We start from the raw sequence: 25,642 nt of genomic DNA on the forward strand, positions 1-25,642 counted from the left end.
ATTATAAGTGGTGTGACTTTGTTTATTTTATGGGAGATTGTGGCAGCAAATTTACAAACAGCAATGTCCTGAGTGTTGAAAATACAATCTGGACGATAGATTTTTGTAGAGAGGATTGTAGAGAGAAGCTTGCAGAGAGCTCTCTGTACTCCAGATCATCAGAACATTGTAATTACCAAGGCATTCGTCCTCATTTACAGTTGCCTCTGGTACATTGTGTTATGCCAATCCATGTTCAAATGAAAATCGCATTCTTAAGAGTATGGCCTGGACTTGCATTCGCATCATTAACATTTAATTAACATTCCGAAGTGACTCAGAGGTTCTCAGTGACTCCTTTCAAAAGAGCCTGAATGAATTCTGAAACAAATAGCTTTCTGAACAGATCTCTCACATTGTTTATTCTGGAACACTCTCCCTCAATCCCTCCACCTTGCCCCCTCTCTCCCCTCTTTCAAGTCCCGCCCGAAGACTTTCCTGTTCGACCGCGCTTACGGCCACCTCCCCCCCTCCCCACTGTTCAGAAAATTAACCAAAAATTGATCCCTGTCTTTGGCAAATGTATTAATAAATAATGACGCACATTTAGTGATCTGACCTGTTTCCTTTGTAGCTATAATGAGCATTAGTGTTATGGTAGTGCATTTGGAATATACCCAGTGCACTAAAGGGTTTGGGGTATTCTTAAGTGTTCCATGAATTCCTTTGCTTTTTAAAAAAAAACACTTTTGCGTTAAGATTTATTGCTGTTTAAGGTCCCTAGTTCCCTTTAATTATTTTTAAAACATCATTCAGAATCCTGGGTTGACAAAGAGAATCAGATAAACTACCTGGGCTGCAATAATAAACCTGTTCGGGGTTATATAATAATCCTTCCATTTGCTACAGAGCCTTATCACCGTTGAGATGTCTCACGCGATTTGCCATGGAAAGCGGAGTGACTATGAATTTTGTAAAGCGACGGGGAAGGAGCTGGAAAGTGGGATCAATATAAAAGGCTTCCATAGATTTACATAGACTGTGTGGATAAAATTGGTCACTCATTCGATTGTTGTTTGTGGGACACTGCTGTGCGCAACTGGCTTTTATCCACAGAATACACAGTCGATCGACTCTACAGTACATTCTGTGAAGTGCTTTGAAACTTCTCAACGATGCGATAAAGCGCTATAGCAAATGCAAGTTATTATTATTATTATTATTATTATTATTATTATTATTATTATTATTATCCCCTTCTACTCCCTTCTCCCTGCTGTGTTTATCTAGCTTTCTCTTAAACGCATCCACGCTTTTTCTGATCCAACCACCGCTTGGGGGAAGCGAGTGCGGAACTCTCACTACCCTCTGCATGAAGAAGTTCCTCCTCAATTCCCTTGGATAGATAGAAAGAGAGCGCGAGAGAAAGAGAGAGAAGCCCTAGTCGTTAACTCATGCTGCGGGTGGCACAGGCAAAGTGGATTTGACGCAGACGGACTGAATCGTGAGTCGATTGAATGGCGGATCGCTTTCCGGGGATAATCATTCTTTTAACAGATTTTTTTTTTAAAAAAATTGCTTTTTTAATATAATTTGTTCGCTCTAATTTCTTTGTGGGTCACCCGCCGGGCGCAATCGGCTGCCGGGCTTCGCCCGCAGAATATACAGTCAATTCACTTCACAGCGTATCCCCTGGAAGGAGTACGATGATGGTGATGATGATGATGATGATTATTATTTATTATTTATTGTTATCATTAACACTGGTGATACAGTACCTGATGATGCTGCCTTGCTCCACCCATGTCTCTCTCTCTCTTTTCTCTTCCCACTTTCCTTTCCCATGCAGTGGGTGACGTTATATTGGGAGGTGGTTCCCAGCTGAAGAAGCCTGAGCATCAGCATGGAGTGAGTGGAGGAGTGGAGTGAGTGAGTGAGTGAGTGAATGAATGAATGACACAGACAGACAGACACAGACAGACAGACAGCACCAGGCAAAGCAAGGCACAAGGTAAAGCAGCCAAGCGTTATGGACATGGAGCTCAAGAGATCTCTCTCTGCCTCAGTCGACAGTGAGAGAGCAGTGAAAAGCTATGGGGCTGTGAGAGAAACCAGGTGGAGCAATGAGACCCTGGACAAAGGCAAGTACCATGTTTCAGAGGATTGCACTCACACACACACACACACACACAGAGGCATCACACAGCATCAGGATACGTCCACAACCCTTTATTATATATATATATATATATATATATATGTGTGTGTATGTGTGTGTAATGAATTCATATATATCTACCATATTATATGTAATATAATGGGCACAAATATATATGTGTGTGTGTATTTATTTATATATGTGTGTATATATTTATTTACAAATATGTATATTTATTCATATATATGTGTGTATATACATATATTTATATGTTTCTATTTATTGACTTCTATGTGTGTGTGTGTGTATGTATATCCATATATATGTGTGTTTATATTTATTTATTTCTATATGTATATATATATATATATATATATATTAAGCACTTGCTCCTCCCAGGCTGGGCATTGAGGAAAGCAAACCTCAGGAGGGGATGATTTTTTTTTTGGGGGGGGGTGGGAGGAAAAATAATGTTTTTTAGAGATGGATTTTGTAGAGGCTGCTGTGTGCATGTGAGATGCAGCATCATCCGAAAAAAGGATGCAAAGAGGGATGGCTTGGTTGGGGTGGGATGGCTGGTTTATTATAGGAAACAGGATCCATCTCGTTAAATGCAGTCATGCAGTTTGTGTTATTGCCTTTGGCCATCCCTAGTGATATGGACCAGTGGAAAAGGGGGTTTGATGGCAGGGTTTCATGACCCTATTGCAGGCAATACACTAGAGATGGAGAGAGAGAGAGAGAGAGAGAGTAGAAGAGAGAGAGAGAGAAAAAAATATCCCAGTGTAAATGAGAAGATCATGTCCTGCCAAGGAAACAAAAATCTGTGGGAGGATCAATGGGATTCCTCAGGATAGATTTCATCAGCTGCAACTCCCCCCCACTCCCCCCAACAAGAAACAAATCTGAGACATCATTTCATCACAGTGTAATTTTTTAAAAATCACATTTTTTTTTTGCATGAGCAAAAAGCCTTTTAGGGGGGTTTGGTTTGCAGGTTTGGTTTGATATATGTATATATATATATATATAAATATGATAATCCTTACATTTGATATAGCGTCTTATATTGTTGTGATGTCTCAAAGCACTTCACAGAATATACTGCAAAGTGAATTGATTGTATATTTTGTGGGTGAAATGCAAACACATTCCCACTGAAATAAATCCAGATGAGTTGCTTTACACATATTGATATACAGTGTCTTCTATGATACAATCACATATAATTTACCAAATGACCTTTGAAAAATCCAGAAACCTACCTAAGTAAATATTTGGGATTTAAGTTTATAAAATACAGTTGTTTAAAGTACAGGAGTTACACAATATTTATTTATCTTGACTACCTTAAAAAAACAGTTGAATTCATATATATATATATATATGTATGGTGCCAATTAAAATGTGTTGGGACCATACAAATGACTGCCTGGGATTATGTTCATTGCGACAGCAAATTATCCAGAGCTTTGGGAAGGGTGGAATGGAAGGCGATATTTGAGACTACAAGTATTTGTTACTTAAAATACTGACCAGCTCCATAAAGAAACCATCCGCTCAGCACTCTTTCCGAAGGGGTTAGTGCAACATTTGAGCCTTCGGGAACGGTATAGCAACAAGTCTGTCCTGTCTAGAAATCAAAATTTGGAACCAGAATATATTATTCTATGTGGATCCGCAGCTTTCACACACTGTTAAAGTCAAGTAATTTTGAGATGATCAATTTTATTTTTTCTTCGCTGTTAAAAGATCAGTGTATTGCTACAAGTACGTTTGCATAACCCCTTTCTTTATTGCTAAGCGTGTCATCAAACAGCATGTCCCTCTGAGCCAAAATAAAAGTAACATCCTACAAAGTGTTTCGAGACGTTTTGACATCTTTATAAGATGCTGTATCAAATGCAAGGATTATTAGTAATGTTATTGCAGCACTTGCCATCATTTTCTAAAGTCGTTTGAAAGAGAATTACAAAATCCAATTCAATTTATCCGAGGAAATGCCTGATAAATGATTATTTCACAATCGCACACAGTACTCATGTTAAAAAGATTCTCAGTGAGTTTGGACCTGCATGCATACTGTATGTGTTACAAGGCTGTATATTGTTGTTGTAAGAAAAATTGTCAACGATGTGATAAGGCGCAGTGTCAAATGCAAGGACTATTATTATTGTCATGTATGCCGGTGAGTTTAATATTATTTGTCAGAATTTTTCACCAGATTCAGAGTGAGTGAGCGACTTTCACGCAAAGTGTGTACATTTTGGGGGATGCAAAAATCAAAATCAATACTCTGAGGATTAGACTGGATATTACTAAGCCTCTTATTGGTACAGTGTATTTATTAGATAATGAAAAGCTTCTTTAGTGTTTCCCGGTGACTATGTTTACCATTACTGCATAGTTTCTCATCTTTCTTTGCTGACGTGAGATGTTTTGACTTACTGGCTTTGGTGGCAACCAGTTATGAGATTGAAATTTTGCTGCAGAGTTTTGTTGATGATTAATATCAGTTCCCACTTTTTTCCAATATTTCTGTAATTTTGATGCTATCATTTATCTGTTAATCCTTCTGTTTCCTCCTGGTGGATCTGGACGGCTCTCAAATGGGCAAGTATGCATTGGCTGCTTCATCCTTAGTTATGGGAAATGAATATGTTGTGGTGTAAATAATAATCCTTACATTTAGCACTTTTCGCATCAGGAACATGTCTCAAGGAACTTCACAGGATTTACTGTAGCATTGAAATGCAGCAGCCAATTTTGTGTACATATATGAATCATGGAAACCAATTTTCTGAAAGTGCATAGACTGACAGGGTAAACAAAATGGATAAGGTTTATTTCCATAACCCGTCATGAATATTTTTAGCCATTTATCAGCATTGCATTTCCATATTTCCCACATCCTTGAGAATTGTGCATAGTTTGTTCAGATGCTGTTCTGCAGCAGCACAGTAAAATACATAATAATCATCATAAATAATAATGCTTGCATTCGACACAGCGCCTTTTTCACATTGGGAATAGTTATTGTAAAGTGCAGGGACTATATATTGTAAGTGAAGGGTAGGCAATTTGCACACATCAAAGTCCCACAAACAGCCATGAAATGAATAACCAATTTTATCTGGGGAATTGTTGACCAGGAGAAACTTCCTTTTCTTTTCAAATAATTGGACAGGATCTTTAACATCCATCTGAACAGGCAGACGGGACTTGATTTGACGTCTCATCTGACAATGCAATTCTCCCCCACCACTGCAATGGGGTGTCAACTCCGACTGTGTCCGTTCAAAATCCCATAGCGTAAAGGGCAGACATGGCTCAGTTTTCCTTTCAAATTGTTTGTCAACTTTACAATATATTCTGTGAAGCGCTTTGAGTTGTCTCCAAGACTTGATAAGGCGCTATATCAAATGCAAGGATTATCATTATTATTATTATCATCTTATTCCTTCAGCTGATTTGCCCAGTTTGTTGTATTACCAGTAGAAGGTGCTGAAGAGGAAGAGATATCAGAGACCCTGTCTTATTTTCCCCTCCTAAACCATGGGATGATGGGTCAACTTAGCCTCCATACGGAGCCCCAACTGAGACCAGTAAACTCAGTATGATCCAGGATTTAAACCAGCGAGATCCCAGTCTATAAGCTCTTCACACTACACCATCAGAACTGCTCACATTTCTTTGCCTTAATGTTACTCCATTAAAGTGGAACAATTACAACGTGAAGCCAAACCATCCTATAAGTGTACTGCAGAGAAATTTTAAGTACTGTGTTTGGATTTGTTGCTTTCATACTCTTAAGGATGATAAGTAATATCTATGCCGCTTTGAAATGGCTGATTCAGCTATTTTTAAACAAAAATGTTATTAAAGAGTACGTTTAAATATTGATACATATTATTTTATTCAGCAGTCAGAGAGTTTTCCTTCATGGGAATTATTGATGAAATTGAAGTTATAAAATTCTCCTTGACGTTGGAAAGGCTCATCTCGCTATTTCCAATAATCTTGTACAGTGTTTACTCTATTCATTTTGGAAACTGTAATTTGTGCAATGTTATCTGTTCCATATTAAATTCCCTCAAGTACTTTGAAGAACCTGTGCTGGAACCAAACAATAATAATAATCCTCTTGTATCAAAGGATTTTGTACCAAAATGTTAAGAATTCTGGATCGCGCATTTCACATCAGGAGAATGCCTTGAAGCTCTTCGCAGGATACAATGTAAAGTGTAGTGACTGTGTGTTTTGTGGGCGAACGTGGCTGCAGATTGGCACAAAGCAATCTCCCACAAACAACCATGAAGCAAATGACCAAATTTATACGGAGGATACATGCTGCACAAACTAAGAAAAAATGTCTCTTATCAAATAATGATTTGTATCGCGCAACACATTCCGTCTCAAATAACAAAACAGAAATCTTTCCTTCCCTCCCTCCACACCCCAGTTAATTCCTGCTCAGTGCAAAGTTGTGTTGATGTGGGTTGTTAATGTGAATGACTTTGTGACTCAATGGCAGATGAGGGATAAAGGTTTGGGTTCTGATTGACGAGAATGGTGATAGCTTGTATGTCTAACTCACCCGGATTATCTGGTCTGGTTTCATGTTGCTCTGTTATCTTCTGGCTCACCTACAGATCAGCTTGACGTCATCTCAATGGCTGATACCACCATCACTCCCGAAGAAATTGAAGCCGAGATGTCACGAATCCAACGTCTGCGGGAGGTGCTGGTCAGGAGAGAGTCAGAGCTCAGATTTATGTGAGTTTGTATGTGAATTTGATGTGCCTTCCGCCTTTCTGCCTGCACCCTCTGGAACTCTATCCCACAGTCCTTCACCTCGCCCCCCCACCCCCCCACTACCTTACCGCAAGGCCCCGTCTCAAGACGGTCCTCTTCAGCCATGCTTTTGGTCACCCTCCTACCCCTACCCTCCCTCCACCCCTCCTGAACCCAACCCCCAGTTTGGGTCCCTGATTGTCCAGCGTCCTTGGGACATCCTCCCAACGTGAAAGGCACAACGTGCAAATGTAATCTGTTGTTGTAACACATCGCTGTAGACGATTGAGAGTAATGTGCATGTTTCTTTCAGGAAGAAAAATACATTTTGTTATGATAATAATAAGCAAAACATTAAAAATAAAATACATCATTATGTAGTGCAGCAGAAGTCTACTCTCATTAATTAAATTATTTGAATTATATTACATTGAATAGCATTTGGGATTTTGATATGAGCAAAGCTTGAGCAATACTGCAATTAACGTGTTTCACACGTAGGAAATGTAGGAAGGAACTCAGTGTCACAGTACATCGAACAGCACAGATACACACACACACTTAGCGACACACACTGTGGGAAGTGGTTTCACCACAACATCTCCCACATTCCAACTCACCAATCTCGGTCATGTTGGGAGCTTGGAATTGGACGACAGGAAAATCTAGTCGATTGGCAGAAATGAAAGAAAGAGCGTTCCTTCCCTTCAGCAAACAGCAACAGCAAATGATATCTGCCTAGCGCCTTTCCCATTGGGAGGACGATTCAACCCACTGCCCCCTCCCCGCCCCCAAAAACCACACACACACACACACACACACATTAAAAGGCTATTCCAATAAGCAAGTGGTATCTGAATGTGCAGTGTGTTTAAAGATGCTTTGAAACCTCATGTCAGAGACGGTCTTCCTGTGGGTCAGCCTCAGTCAGTAAATCACCTGGCCCTAACCTTTGCACATTTGATGCAATAAATAATAAATGTATTCATATGTGGTTGGAAACGCGTAAACGCTCCTTGTATATCTCTCTCTTAATAATTCAGGGTCGCTTGGAATTTTGAAGCCCTATAATTGAGGATTGATTAGAATGGCAATTGCAGCAGATGATTTAATGCGATTTATAAAACATCTCGCCCATGGCCTCCAATTGGACACATAGGATGAGAGACTCATTGTTTGTTCAAAACAGATGTTCAACCCATGTAACGATGGGGAAGGAAATTCACTTACACTTAGTCTCACTGACGAATAGATTGGAATTCGGGATATTAGTTGTAACAATAATCGTAACTTTGCAATGGCTACCAGTGCAGCTTTACAATTGGGATTAATAATATTTAGTGGCAACGTCGCCATGTTAAAGTCCTAAATCATCAGGGTGGTAACGCCAGTCCCAGATCTGTACATAGAGGATTGCAAGTGCTTTGTGACGTCCTCCCTATGTGAAAAGAGCTATATAAATGCAAATTGTATTGTATTTGCATCAAAGCACAGTATCTGTTTAATATTCATGTGAACAGTCTTCAGGATTATTTGAATGTGTGACTTTTCAAGACTGGTGGATCGAGAAATGTATAACAATTAATTTACACACCAGGGATATCAGCAGCACCAGACACCTGAGCTGAGATCAAACAATTCAAAGCTCACTGAGATCAACTACTGGTATCTGAGAATGCAAAACAGGTCAAATTGTGCCTTTAATTTGCTGCCTGTGATGAATCATTGGTTTCAAGGCCGAGGGCAAAAAAGAAATGATAATGATAAGTATCCTGAAATATGGAGACAGCTGATAATGGTGTAATAGCTTTTTCATAGGGCTGCGCAAACAAGGACGTGCGCTGACAAGCAGAAAGCATTGGTGTTCAAGCATGAGCTACGGTTGGAAGAAAATAATTAATCTTGGAATAACAGGAGTCAGACAAATGGGCCTGTAAAAATAATCATTTAATGACTCTTAACTGGATAGAAAAGATATCTGGAAACAGCTGGGGTGAACTCTTAATGTGCTGACGGCATGTGGCTTTCAGAAGAGCTCAGGTGCACGACAGAAGCCAGGCTTGCAAGCTCAGCAGTTCAAAGAGGAAAATTCCAGTTCTTTTACATAATTGATTGCTTTAGTTGGTCTTTTCATGCGGACACTTGGACCCGCTTTAATTGACGCTACAAAGACAGTGTCACAGCTGGTGCTAAAACTAGATGTGGAGACCCGTAGCTCAGTGTTTACAGCACTCGCCTCGCAGGGCGAAATGTTAGGCAAGTTTTCTTACTCCACACGCCTCTGTTTACCTCGCGGTGAGTAGGAACTGGTCGGTAGTCGATTGGAAGATCGCTTTTCCAGGGGTAATAATTCCTTNAAATAATAATAATAATAAATTGGTCACTCAATCTATGACTGTTTGTGGGACACTGCTGTGTGCGATTGGCTGCCGTGTTTCGCCCCCAAAAATACACAGTACTTTACTGTATATTCTGTGAAACGCTTTGAGACATTTCCAAATCGTGATAAGGCACAATATCAAATGCAAGGATTATTATTATTAATATGTTAGTCAGTGTCCAGCACTTCAGAGAGCCTTGGACCAGCAACTTAGTGCAGGAACACAGAGAAGCCAGACATGCCATCAGAGCACAAAGTCAGCAGAGACTAGGTATGTCGTCAAAAGAATGGAGAGCAATATCACGAGATAAAGCAACTCAACCCATTAAGAAAATCGTATTCAGCTCATTAAGTCTGCTTTTCTGAAGATCACCTACAATTTTTCCCTTCATCCCAACTATTTAGTCTCCTGAAGGAAGATTATATGAAATTTCTCCCGAGGGAACTAAGAAAATTGAGTGAAACTCTACGCTGTCAATTTAATCTAATAAGCAACACTGCTCACCCCAGAACATCCACAGTCACAGTAACACAAAGAATCAGTTGGCACAATTGACAGCACTCTGAATCAGAAGGTTGTGGGTTCAAGCTCCAGGACCGTGAACTCATAGTCGAGGTCTGATGCGTCAGCGTATTGCTTTGTTGGAGGTGATGGCCTTTGGACAAGACTTTAAACCAAGGTCCTGTCTGCCTGTTCGGGTGGGCATTAAAGAACCCATGGTAATCTGTGGCTGTTTGTGAGCGATTGCTGTTCTGTAACTTGGCTGTTACGTTCAACTATAAATACACAGTCATCACACTTCACAGTATTTCTTGTGAAGCACTTTGAGATGTGAAAAGCGCAACATCAAATATGAGCATTATTTATTAGTTACTTGTGATTCTGGCTGGTGATGCAGAATGCTGGGTGAGGCCCGTGCGGGTTTGTGTAGTGTGTGGCAGGAGCAGCCTTGATCAGCCAAACGACCCATTTATTCCAGTGTTTCTTTTGGTTCTCAGCAGATCAGTGGTAATGTAAAGCCTGCGTATGTGCCATCTATCAGCATAATACGCACGCTGCAAAAGCTCCATAAACGCAAGCAGCATTTATAGTTAATGCCGAGTAACCAAAATATTTGACAGCATGACTTTTAAAATTGTGGTTATTCCTCCACCGCCCCCTCTTTTTGCAGCTTTGCAAGCTGCACGCGTACCAGTGAATAGCTCCTTTCACTCACCGCTCAATTCTGTAGCCAGTCATCAGGAGGCATTGGAGTGTGACAAGTTTGCTTTTCCCTCTTTATCAGCTCAGCAATTCACCTCCGCTCAATATTGCAACTGACAAGACGCTTGCCTTTTGCTGCATCTCCCCCCACCACCCCCCAAACACTTAGTCCCGTGGCAATAACAAGCAAGCGTTAACTTCAAACAAGGCAATCGAAAACATTCACATTGAAGGAGTTTCACTTGATCCACTAAGTCTGAGGAATTAACATTTTCGGGCGGCAAATGATGAAGTAGCGCAAATTTCCAGAGACAGAATGTTCACAACAATAAGGAAGCAAATGTAAGTTAGTGTCGCAAACTAAGAGTTGGTGTCTGACCTCCTGGTCAACAACAACAACAAATTACATTTGTACAACGCCTTTCACGTTGGGAGGATGCACAGCCATTACACGTTACAGTGAATCCTCTGAAACCCTTTGAATTTCCTCCCCATCATGAACGGTACTATATCAAATGCAAGGCGTATTATTATTATTATTATGATGTGGAATAGACTGAGATGGTTATTCCAACTTAAACTGAAGTGCAGGAAACGTTTTGCTCTTGTCACTCACTCGGTATACCCCAGTTCTGTCCTTTCAACAGAGATGCTTCACTTGATCCACTAAGTAGAGGTGCGCGAATTACTCGATTCATCTCAGTGATTGGTGGCAGAATTCTGCCCCAAAACTTCCTAACACTGGAAGTAGGATTATGTTGCATGACCTGCCACACTGAACTCTCTCCCAATTTACCAATGACATTGCCTTTAATTACAGGATGGATGACATCCAGCTGTGCAAGGACATTATGGATCTGAAGCAGGAGCTCCAGAAATTAGTATCAATACCAGGTAACTCCATCCATCGCTGAGACTTGCAGTACTTCCTCTCTGTGTAACACTGTCTGCATTGAACGCTTCTTCGCTTTTCTTCTTCTTCACTTCATAATTGTGATGGTCTGGAAGACACTCAGTGAGCACTTTGAGATGTGTTCCCGATGTGAAAGGGACATTGCTTAAAGGGCTCTATAAATTACTACTGTAAATCACTACTATTGCTATAAATTGATAATATAATTCAGTCATTCCATCCACGACTGTTTGTGGGGCACAGCGGAGCGCAACTGGCTACCGCGTTTCGCCCACAAAATATACGGTCAATTCACCTTACAGTATATGCTGTGAAGCCCTTTGAGAAGTCTCGAAGAAGTGATAAGGCGCAATATCAAATGCAAGGATTGTTATTATTATAATTGTAAACTGTTAATGTATTGCACAGGATCGGAAAGAAAAGTGATGTCAGCTTGTCTGAAGGTATCAAACATATTTAAAAAAAATAAACATTTTCTGTGTTTCTTAGATTCTTGAAACTCAGCACCAGCTATATCTTGACCAAAGGAAAGCAAGAAGGTTTAACCATATGAATACACAGGCTGCAGCAGTCTGTGGTGACGTCAACTCATTGCAAAACAATTCCAGGGTCAAATCTGTATTGCTTTTCTATAAGCTGCCCTGCTTAGTTTGTGCAGTAAGCACTCATAGAGTTAGGAGATTGTAATGGGATTGTGACTGATGAAACCAATTGCAGTTGAACTTCAGGGTAGTTGCAGTTTCAAGACGTCATGGAAAGATGCAGAGTGTTCCCGGTGTACTTGCTGCTCTTGAGAAGAGGAGCCTTGTTGTATAAGACGCTCAACTGTTGTCAAGGCACTACAGTATTTGCATGGAAAATGAATCAATTGACGTAGGGGAGAATGTGACTCAAAGGCTATGTGTGACAGCACAGCTCCCTGGGTCTCCAGAAGTCTATTAGAACTTTCCACTTATGGGATTTAAAGCCTGTGATCAATAATTGATAGCTGAAATGTTGAACTGTTTATGTAAAGCATAGTGGATATTGGTTTGTGTCTGGGAAACAGATAAAATATAGATTTGAATCAATACTGATGCATTAACTATTCCTAACATGTCAAAAGGACTTTGAGGGAGTTCAGTGTTGAGGCAAAGCAGCATTCCTTTCTATGATGTATTGGTTAAACCCATCGTGCAATTTAAATTCATCACAGAAAAGGAAAAGACCAGTGAGGACAAGAAAACTGAAGACAAACTGATCCACAAAATCCAGAAATTGGTGGAGAAAAGGGACTTTCTGGTGGAAGATGCAGAAGTGGAGAGGTTAAGGTAAAAAGTCAAGCGTTAATGTTTTATTACTTAACATGGTTCAGGATTTATGTATGATTTACCCCGATTTAGCACTTCACTTTCTCCCCATTGGAGCTGACAGATCTACAGCTAGAGATGAGAGAATCTGGAGTCCCAGTGGTTAGTAGGGTATTCATTATAGCACTTGTCTTGCAAGCGAGAGGTCCTGGTTTCGATGAAATCTTAGGGAAGTTTCCTTACTCCACACACATGCCTCTGTTTACCTAGCAGTAAGTAGGAACCTGGTTATCAGTCGCTTGGCGGATCGCTTTCCGGGGGTAATAATCCCTTAAAAAAATATAATAATTTGGTTGCTCAATCCACAACTGTTTGTGGGACACTGCTGTGTGCAATTAGCTGCCACATTTTGCCCACAACATATTCAGTCAATTTGTTTTACAGTATATTCTGTGAAGCGCTTTGAGACGTCTCAACTTTGTGATAAGACGCTATATCAAATGCAAGGATGATCATTAATAATAATAATAAATGGGTTTGAGATTATTCCACCACACCTCCACTCACTAGCCAGTTTAGGAGGCTTCTGCAATGGCATCTTCTACTGTCTCCACAATGTTTCCAGTCCACTGATGCACCTGGTGCATCTTCATCTTGACAATAGCTTTTTCCCTTCTGTATTGCCAAGTTTAGATGGAATCCCAACCAAAGAAAATTATAATCCTCCTATTCTTATTGCTTCATGAAAGAAAATAACAGCCATTTTTTTGTTTCTGCAGAGAACGGGAAGAAGACAAGGAAATGGACGAATTTCTTCAGAGCAAGTTAAGGCCATTAGGAAACATAGTTAAAACACCTATAGGTAAGTTATGGTGACGACTGGTTATTGATAACATCTACTAACTTATCCTGTGAAAAAGCAACCAGAAATTAGTTCGATTCGGGATTCACATCCAAAGGACATCACATTGTTTAGAAACATAAGATGGCGTTGATCTCTCATTTGTTATAAGGGCTTCATTCTCAAATGTTTGTGTTCTGTTAGCATTTTTGTGGCTGCTTTGGTTTGTGTTGTGGTTTTCAGATTATATTAATGCAACAACTTTCTGTTGCAAGTGCTCCGAGACCTACTCTGCACGACAGGTGCTATATAAATGCAAATAGTTGTTGTTCAAACAAGTAAATGAATCTACAACGGTCTTGGATTCATCACAGGGGTCTCTAAACAGACATAAAAGTATCTGGAGACCCTCATTCTTTGCTAAAATAATGATCGTTGAGACATCTCAAAGCACTTCATAGGATATACTTAAAGTAATGTGGATCAGCTCAGTTTGCGCACGATAATGATGCAGATAGACCAGAGGGCATTCGGTGGCAGCTTGGACTCTAAAGCAAAGGGTCGTTAACCACAATATTTACACAACATATTGCATATTAAAACTCAGTGAATTAGCCATCTATTCAATGTTGCAGAAACTCCGAAAGAGAAGACGGTAGCTTCCGAAACTCCGCCAAACAAACCAACCGTGACCAAGGCTGGAATTGCATTAATAAAGGACTGCTGTGGAAGCATGCAGTGCAGCGTTATGTAATTCTCATCAGTCGCATTTTTACTCTCACCTCCTGTGAGCGTTTGTAAATGAAAATTGTAGTCAGAATGGATCAGACACACCTGGATGGTAAACAAGGCCAACCAGGCTACAACTAAACCACACCGTCCAGTGTTGAAGTGAACCTTTCCTGCCTGCATAGATCACAAGCGCCGCATGCTGCAAAGGAAAGTGCATCACAATTTCCCTCACTGTTTAGAACAAGATGTTTTTGTACCCGGCACGTGTGATAAAGTAGTTTGATCAGTGTTCCAAAGTTCACTTAAATTTTCTGTGCGCAGATGTTCCAACAAGGACCCCCCCCCACCCCAAAGGGACAGCGATCCAAGGTTGCGCTATTCTGATCTGTGAAGTATTTCACGTGCAGCTTCAGGGACACTGTTACAACAGCACACAGTTTTAACCTATAAAGAAGGCAACCACTAAACTCCTCAAGTTCTTAAGTGTAATGTGAGCTGTCCTCTAGACAAACATGTCCACAGACAGATTAATGTACGATCATCTTACTGTACTGAGTTAGAAGTTCCAAACTAGATTGTTCATGTATTATGGTTAAACGTTGGGTTGTAGGTGAAGATAATATTTCTGGTCTGACATACCATAAGTTAGTTTGTTAGTAATCATGTTGCACTTGGATCAGGGTTTAAATTCCCCAAGTATAAAAGTTGCATTTGTGTATTTATTAATAAAATGTATAAAAACAATATGCTGATATTTTATAATCTTTCTCTGCGTCGGTGTTATTGATCATGTTCCTTCCATTAGTTCCCTTAACCAGACATCAGAGGATAGTCTTGACTGTTGAAACACGACAATAACTGGACAGTGGTCACAAGCTACCGCAAAGTTTTAATGAAAAGGTTCTGAACAAACTACTTTTTCTTGGGAGTCAGATTAATTTCCCAAATGAATGCTATGGAAGGAAAGAGTGTGTTTAAGGCACTTGCTCCGTCTTTCTTCTGACTGAAGATCGCTAAATATTTTGCAGCTTGAATACGTTAGAATAAAAACAAATGCTCCAAACACTGATTTTATGCTTGCTGTGAATTTATTGATGGCAAAATAAATGTGGTCCCAACACAGAAGTAGCCAGCAATTCATAAGCCATTTTTCTGGTTAAATTTTGGTAGAAAGTACATTCACAGGAAAACAAAACAAAGTGCGAGTCTTTGTCACATTTTCAGAAACATTAAATACTTTAGCCAACATAATGTTTGAAGACTTCAAACAGATGCTTCGACCAGTTTACATCAATCAGTTGTACAAAGCTTATTCAAATTAGTCTACACAAATTACCAACATACATTTATCCAGACCTGCATATATAAGCCTCCATTTCAGAGTACTGTAATATTTCATATAGTTTAGACATCACAAAGCCATAAGTCTGCTCTAAAGCAGAGACCTGCCATAAGTGACTTGCAACTTTCCCGACCAAAAGATTTTAATTCCTTTACTTCGGCTTTTGTTATAAGCAGGAACGAACAGTTGCCCTGCAATGGTTACTGCACATCAACCGGTTTTGCTTAGCAGTTAAATCGCCTCCATTTGATCAGAATTGTTAAAATTCTCATGTGCTCTGAGGCACAGATATTGAACACTGTGTTTCAAATTCATTTCAGGATTAGAGTTCCAGTTTTAATTTGGAACTGACAGATTAGTTTTTAAATTCCAGTTTTGCTACAAGTTTTAAAAATGAACATTTTTAACAATTGCAATTTCAAGGCACATGCACATGTTTCAACATGCACCTCACCATGACTCCAAGTCGATAGAGAGAAGAGAAAAAACCCCACGCGCACACACATCAGTTACTTCCACCTTTTGTTATTAGACACAAACAATCTCTGGCACCAGCGGAGAACTTTTTTTTTAAAAAAAAAGGTTCACTCTAATCTAGAAAAAAAGATTCATTCTCTACTGGCAAATACAACCCATTGTAAAAGCCAGCTCTGCCCAGAAGGCCCTAAGGGACCGACTGCTACATCGTTCTCAAATCCTCCAACCTCTCCCTTAAATTCTCATCTCATCTCATCTAAAAATGCAAAAATCCTTTCAACCTTATCCAAGGTCATCACACTGGCACCAACTCAGACATTTAAGACTTAAAACTTCCAGCAACAACTACTCAAGACAAACACACAGAAATGGAATAAAAGCAACCCACATTAAAAAGACAACCTTCTGAGACGGTTACTCACATAGCTTCCCAATGAAACACGCTTTTAAGAAACCAAAGCAAGGTTTAACAAAACCTTGACGTTTCAACATGCTCAGGGGATTCAGCTCCATTAACTGTCAAGTGGAAATAGCAACTTTTAAACAGCAGTTTCCCCCTTCGCCTGCCTCATGACTTGCGATTTATACAATAAATGCATATTTCACATTGAATTGAAAATCACATTGAAAATCACCAATTTCTGCACAGGTGCTGTTAGCTTCCAGCTGAAGCACAGAGTACAGCAGAATGCTAGGGCAATGGCGACTCCAGCTACTTGATGTACTTCATGAGGTCAGGACGAGGCAAGTGAATAAATCAACTTGCAGCAAAAAAAAATACAACCTAAACCTTATGGGAAGCCCAACGTACGTCCCAACATACTAGCATTGCTAAGAAGCTCTTCAGTTCCATTCTGCAGCAACAGGACACCGACACCACAACCATTCAACAAGATCTGTTCTGCCACAGACAGAAGTGAACAAGACTGGAGGTTAGATTATATAGTTACAAGTCACCCAGGTAACATTCTAAACAGTTCAGTTACACTTTTACCCTCTGACTGTACAAGCTGTATTATTATTCAGCAGGTATTGGATCAAAGTGCAGGATTTTAGCAAAACGTTCTTGTGCATTTTAGTAAAAACCTTCGGAGCTGGATAACTAATATGAACAGGCTTTTTAATGCAAGAAACAGCTTTCTTTTACTTTTTTTGTAGAAAAAAAGTCCGCGAAACATGACAAATACCTAAATTATAATAAACTATACACACATTTTGGAATAGTATTGATAGTCAAATAAGAATATTGCTCATGTACTGCATCAAATCCAAATGCATTGGGTCAGGCTACAAGCACAGCCAAGTTCTTCTCTTACTTTTTTAGGGTTATCTTAATTACTGTTTAAATACAGAAGCTGATTTCTAAGATCAAAATGGTGTGCATCTCACTTTGGATTTAAGCACTTGAGAACTGATTTCCGTGCTTCACTCAAATCTAGTTACGTAATAAAATTGCATCTATGTATCCTATTCCCTCCCTCCCCCCCCACCACCCCATTTTAAACACATTTAAAGATTGGAAGACGCCAGTGAAAAATTTGCTGCCAACTTCACTTTATTTCTGGGCTTCTTAAGAGGGCTGTCTGTCAGTTCTGCGCACAGGGACTTTGGCTTGGGCGTTTCCTGGGGCTGGCACATGATAGGAACATTTTCATTTATCGGTTTGACCACATTGTTGCTGCTGAATGCCTCTTCAGTCATTGCCGCAGGAAGGACAGTCTTCTCCTCCTCTGTCAAGACCAACATATCTGTTTAGAAAATTATACAAACGTTACCATAAAAACATTCAAAAAGTTTATGCTTGAAGACTAAAATTGCATACCAGCTTCCTCAAGAATAAAATTGACCTCGGACTATTTGAAGATAAGGTTTGATTGTTAAAAAGCAGAATATCTGATTGTAATTTTCTGCATCTAAAACAAACCTGTAGGGCTCAGTGTTACTATAAAATCTAAGCCAAGCAAATATAGAAACTACCATCAGTTATGCTTAGACATTAATAACATGGTTCATAAGTTTAATCAGTTACCTTTTATTCTCTTTGTTTATAATAAAGATGCATAATTTCACGAGTACTTAAAGTGACTCATTTAGAAAATAAAATTTCAATTATCATCCATTAAATAATCCACCAGCAATAGATCTTATTTATCCACATGCAAAATTAGTCATATTAGAGGGGTTTGGATGATTTTTTTCATTTTTTTTCTTACGTTAGCCCGATCAGTAACAATTATTAACGCTTACATGTTAAGCCAATATTGTTAAGTCCCTGGGGACGTCCTCTTGATGTGACAGGCGCAAGATAAATGCAAGCTTGTATTGTATTTGCAATAGCTTAGTGAGCATTCCTGAAACAGTTTAAAAGCATGAAATGCAGTTTTGAACCACAATTATAAAGTGCAGTAGTTTTAAAAAAAAATTAGCTTTTTTTCCTCAACCTGTGACATTTGGAGAGTGTTCCTCAAACTGAATCAAGTCACCATATTCAAGAATAACCGGGTCAGGTCTGAGCTGAGGAGATGGCAAGCAGGATGGGACAGGTCCACCCAACAGGTCAATAGGAGATTGATTGCTGAGGCAGAGAAGGTCTTGTTCAGTCTGGTTTGAACCTGTAAAATTCATGATAGATTGTGAATGTTACTGATCACAAAGTTTCAAGTACCCACACCTTACACCAATTTTATTAAGATGCATCCATCATTTCACGTGTGCTTAAAAAGTGATTCATTTTTAGTTAAAAAAAGTATTTATAAAGTTCATTTAGTTCCATATCTTAATTCCATTCTGCAGCGGCCAGAAACTATGATATCACAACCATCCAACAAGATCGGTTCTTCCACAGACAGAAGTGAACAAAACTGGAGGTTAGATTATATAGTTACAAGTCACCCAGAAAACATTCCAAACAGTTGAGTTATATGTTTACTTTACACGCTTGACTGTGCAAACTATTATTATTATTAAGCAGGTATTGGATAAAAAAAATCAAGTGCAGGATTTTAGCAAAACGTTCTTGTGCATTTTATTGAAAATCTTAGCAGCTGGATAACTAATATGAACAGGCNTTTTTTTAATGCAAGAAACACAGCTTTCTTTTACTTTTTTTAATAAAGAAGTCAGCAAAACATGACAATTATCTAAATTATAATAAACTGTACACACATTTGGAATATTGTTGATAATCAAACAAGAATATTGCTCATGTATTGCATCAAATCCAAACGCCGTTGGGTCAGGCTACACAAAATTTCAAGTGCTCACATCTTACACCAATTTACTAAGATGCACCCATCATTTAACGTGTACTTAAAGCGATTCATATATATTATACATAAAATTGAAAAACTTACTGGAGCTGGAAGTTTCTTCTTTTGTCTCACTGTCACACTCCTCTAGTCTTTCTGATTTCTCTACAGCCAAGGTTATAGGTCGTTTGGGGTCTTCCAGTACCTGTTCACAATCTTCAACTCCGCAAGCAGGGGAACTGGAAGAGCTATTCCAAACTGGAACAACACATTAAAAGACATCAACTTATTCTCAGGCCGAGTCAGTAACAAGCACTTCAATTAAGCAAGAGTTTCAGTTTATTTCAACAACTCTGGCTTGGTTTAACTTAATAAAAAAAAACTTACAAAAAACTATAAATACTCCAGATTAAGATGAATTAGTTATTTCAGACAGAGTCGCTCTGGAGTACTACACAGACCCCTTTCCTCCACAGGGGGAAACATTTTGGCTTGGGTTTGTATTTCTGACAATTTCTCAATCCCTGCACCCAGCCCTTGTTTCTTTATATTCATAAATATAAAGTCTTTACCTTTCATGCTATTTTTCAAAACGATTATTCTTTTCTGACCATGCCCTTTGATCCAAACAACCTGTTTAAATAAAGAGACATTAACAACAACAAAATTACATTTGTAAAGCGCCTTTCACATCGGGAGGACGTCCCAAACACTGAACAGTCAAGGATCAGGACCCGAGCGTATGGATGAGGGAGGGCAGAAGGGGTAGGAGGGCGGCTGAAGGCAGAGTAAAAAATTAGGGTCTTGAATCGTGCCTTGAAGGAGGCAAGAGAGAGAGAGAGAGAGAGAGAGCAAGGCAAAGGGATTGTGGGATGGAGTTCCAAAGAGTGGGGGCAGAGAGGCTGAAAGCCTAGCTGCCAAGGTAGGGTGGGTTGTGGGGGTGGGGGCAAGACTTGGAGCAAGCCAAAGCTTGCTGAGTCAAGGGAGCGGACAGGTTGATAGGCGGTCAGCAGGTCAGAGATGTAGGAGGGGGCAAGGCCATGGAGGGCCTTGAAAGTGAGGACAAGGATTTTGAATTCTATCCTCTGAGGCACAGGGAGCCAGGCGAGGGTGGGGGTGATGGGGTCACGGAGCCTGGTGCGGGAGAAGACACGAGCTGCAGAGTTCTGGATGAGTTGCAGCTTGTGGAGGGAAGAGTTGGGGAGGCCGACAAGGAGCGAGTTTCTGTAGTCGAGCCTTGAGGTGATGAATGTGTATATGCATTCGTCAAAACCCCATTCAGGAAACTTTGCTTCCTTTAGGTTCAAAATCCAGGTACAAGGGTGAATGGAGAGAGCGCTGAGTTAACGAGTGTGAGTAAAAGAAGAGAAGGAAAGCCTGCCTTGTAATTTAGGTGGACTTACAAACTAGAGAGAAGTCTATCGCTATTTTTTGGATACCTTGATTTATATTCCCTCCAGATCAAAATATCCCTCTGCTAATTTAAATTAATTGGCTACTCATCTCATTATGGTACTTTGCTGGCTGAGATTAGTTGCCGCATTTACTTATATAATCACTTTATCTCTAATCTAATTTTGTAAAGCACTCAAGTTGTTTATTTTACACAGGGCTACATGAATGAACTGTTATCCACAATACAAACTGTACCCAGGCAAAAGTAGCCTAGCCTTCAGCAGAGCAGACAATTGGGAAATTTCAATACCTTAATTCTGTTGTCTTGCCTAATCTGGCCATCCATAAACCTCTTACCCTTTTTCATCCTTCTGTCAGCCACTAACTGATTTAATGGCAGTTTAATAGTATATAAAACAAAGTTTTCACAGCCTGAAGGTAAACTTTAAAGGTCAGATTTCTTATCCAAAGCCCCAATATAGACACATATGTAATCATATCAACCTGAAATGTTTACTTGCCAAACTTCAGCTGAGTCAGGACTATTCACACTATTGAGTATCAACAAATGCAACATTCCCATGTCGTACTCTCCTCTTCCCCCCCTCCAATATTTAGACCAGAAATTTTCTCTCATTCTGATGTTGCAAAGTAGAATAAAAGTCCTTTGGCTTAGCTTTACCTGTGATATTGCAACAAGGAGATCTTCAACACTCGCGTACCCATACAGTTTGGGTTGGAGCACTTCACCTGTGTACTTGTGGTAAGTAGCGGGAAACTCGGACAGAAAGATCTGCTGGTAGTGATAGGTGTGCAACAAGCTGCGGACATTCTTGGCAAACTGGTACACGTTAGTAAGTTTCACAGATTCTTCGCCTGCATCAGTACTGAATACCTGTCAAAGTTAACCAGAAAGAGAGCTAAATGAATATACGTCACCACTGCCTTAAACTGCTAATTAAGTTCTAATATTTCCATCTGGAGATGGAAACTGGTAGCCAATAGAATATCCTGCATCAGTTTCCCTTTATAACACCTGAATAATAAAAGGTGTCTTACAAAATAACCATTGTCCACTCTACTGTAGCCTCAATTTTAGCTTTAATGAAACTAGCAAAAGCAACAAAATATTACATTAATGTGTACTAGACCTACAGTAAAAGAAAACATCAAACATACCAAGTCAACGAGAGATAGGATAGGAAGAGCTTTGTTTAGAGGTTTGAATTTGTTCCAAATGATGGGGAAATGGGCAAATACATTTCCAAAATTTATGACACTCAGTATTCAAAATTAACACGGTAGTGCAAATAGCATTCTCACCTCAACCAGGTAAGGCAAATTCTTCAATAGTTCTGCCAAGGACATGAAACCATACTCAGATGGGACAAGAGCATAGCCATAAAAAGAATCAAACTGATTTTTAAGATTGTCGAACGTCAGGAAAGGGATACCATCCAGGGACATCAGCAACACCATCAGCTGAGCAGTGAGCGTACGAAAAGGCTTCTTGTTTATCAGCTGGAGCTGTTTGCCTAATGGTGTGTTAAGAGTCTTCAGAGAAAAGACACATAGAATCAGAAACAATCAAAAGGAACCTATAACTGGTATATGCTGGAAGATTCACTTTCACCTACCTTTGCAATGTGGCAAAGTTTCTGCATAAGCTCTGCAACAGTGTTGACGTCATAATCCTGGAGGCGTAGAGTATAACCAAATGTTTTGTTATACTCCGGAAGAAAATCAGAAAGCATCATGCAACTGTCCTTTTGCGAACGAACCAACTTAATGAGCTGTGCAGTCAGTGCATTGATCTGTTCAGTTTCTGTTAAAACTAGAATCTTTTCTTCCCCACACTCCAGCACCTGTAGACAACAGTAATCTTAATTTGTATTATCAATTAGTTTAAAAGGTTCATACAGCTCAACTCAAACACCTAGTGTAATGCCTAATGAAAACAAATTAAGCCAAATCAAGCTTCAATCTAAAATTAATCTGCTTGTCTCCGATCCTCCCTGATCCAAAATACTGAATGAAAATCATTCTCTCATTTTGGAACAAAACTGGATCATGGATACCAACTGAATGAAATTGTTCTCTTTTCATGAATGCTTTGATAATTTTCACCTTCAATGAAGATAGAAAAAAAATCCGCCGGATAAATCCATCCTGCATCCGTTTCGCCCACAAATATACAGTCAATTCACTTTGCAGTCTATTCTGTGAAGCGCTTTGAGACGTCGAGAAGACGTGAAAAGCACTATATCAAATGCCATGATTATTATTATTATTATATGAGGTTAGAGTTTGTCAGCAAAAGTGGGCACAGAATTGGTTAAACTGGGTCATGTCAGCATTTGGAGAGGATGAGTGTCCCAGCCAACAATCCTGATAAATGAGCTCCATGTGTGGGAGATCACATTTGTAGGTGTGCCTAGAAGTCTCTACACTATACCTGTGACGCACTGTGTTTTGCTCTCTTTTTGGCAGCATGGAGTCCTGTAGCTCAGTGGTTAGATCACTCGCTTTGCAAGTGAGAGACCTGAGTTCAATTCCAGGCAGAGGGCGAAACCTTGGGCAAGTTTCTTTACTCCACACAGAGCCTAATAATAATCCCTCCAAAACCAAAAACAATAATAAAATTGATCATTTTCAATCTACGATTGTTTGTGGGACATTGCTGTGCGCAATTGGCGGCCGCGTTCGCCCACAAATATACAGTCAATTCACTTTAGTGTGTTCTGTGAAGCACTTTGGGACGTCCTCCCGACGTGAAAAGTGCTATATCAAATGCAAGGATTATTATTATTATAAATACCAAAACAAATCCCAGGATCATTACACAATGCCCAGAGCCTTGGGACATCATCCGGACAGACACAAAAGGAGCTATAATAATGCAATGTTTGTTGTTGCTAAATTTACAAATGCATTATACACTAGATATTATAGATCGTTAGATACTCCTTTCCATCATTGCCTATTTTTTATGTAAATACATTAATAATAATCCTTGCATTTGATATAGCACTTTTTACGTCTTCTAGACGTCTCAAAGCGCTTCACAGAATAGACTGTAAAGTGAATTGACTGTATATTTGTGGGCAAAATGTGGCAGCCAATTGCGCACAGCAATGTCCCACAAACATTCGTGGATTGAAATGACCAATTTATTATTTTTTGAGGGATTATTAGGTGTGTGGAGTAAGGAAATTTGCCCAAGGTTTCACCCAACCGGGAATCGAATCTGGGTCTCTCGCTTGCAAGGCGAGTGCTCTAACCACTGAACTACAGGACTCTAATGTAAGTTGCTGGTAGTTTGATATGAAAATTTACTGGGATAATATTCCAAGTTTCCACTCACCTGCAGGACCTCTGGTATACATTCAAACAGTTCCAGGAGTTTGTTAAATCCATAGTAAGTGAGTTTGCACTGTCGTCCAAAGTGGTGGTGATATGTAGGGATGAACTTGTTAAATGGCATCCGGAAGTGAGGTTGATGTCTCATCAAATCCACGACTTCTTTGGCAAACTGCTTGGTTCTCGCAATTTCCTCTGGAATCCGTTCTGAATTTAAAATGCAGATTTTTTGCATAAAATAGAAAGGCTGTAGTAATATTAGCTATATTAGTCTAACTTAAGACAAATTGGCAGATAAGATTAAATCTGAAGGGTAATCTGATATTTTATAATACTCGTTGAAGCTGTGGGAGATTAAGAAAATTTCTCTTATAAATGAATACTGTAGAATCTTGTGTATCCACACGTCTCTAGATGCAATACAAAGGCAGTACCATAATAATCCTTGCGTTTGCTATCAAACTCCGTACCCACATCTCACCAGTTCTGGCCCAGGTTCCACTGGTTCCCCATCAACGAACAGATCCTCTCACTCTTGTTCAAATCTCTTCACTCTTTGGCACCTCCCTACCTCTCCGACCTCCTCACTCCACCACCCGGCGCCTGTGCTCGACTGGCACCAGCCTCCTGCTCGGCCCTCGCACCCACTGCCCCAGCATTGGAGGTCGTGCTTTCAGTCACTACGCCCTGAAACTCTGGAAAACTCTCCCTCAATCCCTCTGTCTTGCCCCCTCTGTCCCCTTTTTCAAGTCTCGCCTAAAAACCTTCCCCTTTGACTGTGCTTACGGCCACCTCCCACCACCACCAGCTCAGAGTCAAGCTCCGCCACTGTTAAGCACTCCGTGACGCTTCCCTGCATGGAGGGCGCTATGCAAGTGCAAATTGTGGTTATAGCGGCTTATCACGTCTTTGAGACGTCTCAAAGTGCTTCACAGAATATACTGGAAAATGAATTGACCTCTACATTTTGTGAACGAAATGCGGCAACCAATGGTGCCCAGCAGTGTCCCACAAGCAGCTTTAGATTGAGTGACCAATTTTTTCTTTTTTTTGAAGGAATTATTACCCCTAGACAAGCGATCTGCCATCGACAAACAACTGGGTTCCTACTTACTGTAAGGTAAACAGAGGCGTGTGGAGTAAGGAAACTTGTCCAACGTTTCTCCCTGCCTTGGAATCATCCTAGGTTTCTCGCTTGCGAGGCGACTGCTCTAACTATTAAGCTACAGAACTCCACAAGATAGCTACTATGGGATTTAAGTGAGATGCATTTTTAGAGGAAGCTAGGTAGACACGAGGAAAAAGGGAGGGCGTAAGGAGTGGATGGAGAATGGAGTATAAACACCAGGATGGACTAGCTGGGCCGAATGGCCTGTTCCCGTGCTGGAAATCAATGTAAAGTTCATTTCATATTTAGCTAGTTACTGTATTCATAGTGTATACAATGATTCAGATTTTGTACTCATGCCCCAATTGAAAGCAAAGGAACGGACAGTATATATCCAACTTCCCACTATATATTCTGTTCAA

At 39.9% G+C, this 25,642-nt stretch overlaps 2 protein-coding genes across 5 annotated transcripts in view; one reads left to right on the forward strand and one right to left on the reverse strand.

Annotated features, from left to right (window-relative positions):
- The first annotated feature begins 1,943 nt into the window (after window positions 1-1,943).
- On the forward strand, window positions 1,944-15,317 carry bmerb1 (bMERB domain containing 1). The gene is made up of 6 exons (XM_042341226.1): window positions 1,944-2,120; window positions 6,790-6,913; window positions 11,336-11,409; window positions 12,624-12,738; window positions 13,497-13,579; window positions 14,194-15,317. The coding sequence occupies exons 1-6, from the start codon at window positions 2,009-2,011 to the stop codon at window positions 14,310-14,312; spliced, it is 627 nt and encodes a 208-aa protein (XP_042197160.1). The 5' UTR covers window positions 1,944-2,008; the 3' UTR covers window positions 14,313-15,317.
- Window positions 15,318-15,359: 42 nt separating this feature from the next.
- The window catches only part of marf1 (meiosis regulator and mRNA stability factor 1), a 30,897-nt gene continuing 20,614 nt past the window's right edge, over window positions 15,360-25,642 (reverse strand). For 3 of the 4 annotated variants that reach the window (XM_042341223.1, XM_042341221.1, XM_042341222.1), the window contains 8 exons: window positions 24,117-24,319; window positions 22,390-22,617; window positions 22,076-22,306; window positions 21,435-21,647; window positions 19,930-19,990; window positions 19,463-19,615; window positions 18,551-18,721; window positions 15,360-17,857 (listed from right to left, as the gene is read on the reverse strand). In XM_042341223.1, coding sequence (XP_042197157.1) covers window positions 17,619-17,857; window positions 18,551-18,721; window positions 19,463-19,615; window positions 19,930-19,990; window positions 21,435-21,647; window positions 22,076-22,306; window positions 22,390-22,617; window positions 24,117-24,319 — 1,499 coding nt within the window. In that variant the 3' untranslated portion in view covers window positions 15,360-17,618. The remainder of the gene's footprint in view (window positions 17,858-18,550; window positions 18,722-19,462; window positions 19,616-19,929; window positions 19,991-21,434; window positions 21,648-22,075; window positions 22,307-22,389; window positions 22,618-24,116; window positions 24,320-25,642) is intronic. The other variant, XM_042341225.1, reaches the window with a different exon arrangement.

This window comes from Callorhinchus milii, unplaced genomic scaffold, assembly GCF_018977255.1.
Source record: "Callorhinchus milii isolate IMCB2004 unplaced genomic scaffold, IMCB_Cmil_1.0 Scaffold16, whole genome shotgun sequence".
NCBI lineage: Eukaryota > Metazoa > Chordata > Chondrichthyes > Chimaeriformes > Callorhinchidae > Callorhinchus > Callorhinchus milii.

What these genes read in the sequence shown, in the direction of transcription:
- bmerb1 (XM_042341226.1), top strand. Translation starts at nt 2,009, where the DNA reads ATGGACATGGAGCTCAAGAGATCTCTCTCTGCCTCAGTCGACAGTGAG. An exon ending in CAATGAGACCCTGGACAAAG is followed by an intron (nt 2,121 to 6,789) that starts GCAAGTACCATG and finishes GCTCACCTACAG; the next exon opens with ATCAGCTTGACGTCATCTCA. An exon ending in GCAGAAGTGGAGAGGTTAAG is followed by an intron (nt 12,739 to 13,496) that starts GTAAAAAGTCAA and finishes TTGTTTCTGCAG; the next exon opens with AGAACGGGAAGAAGACAAGG.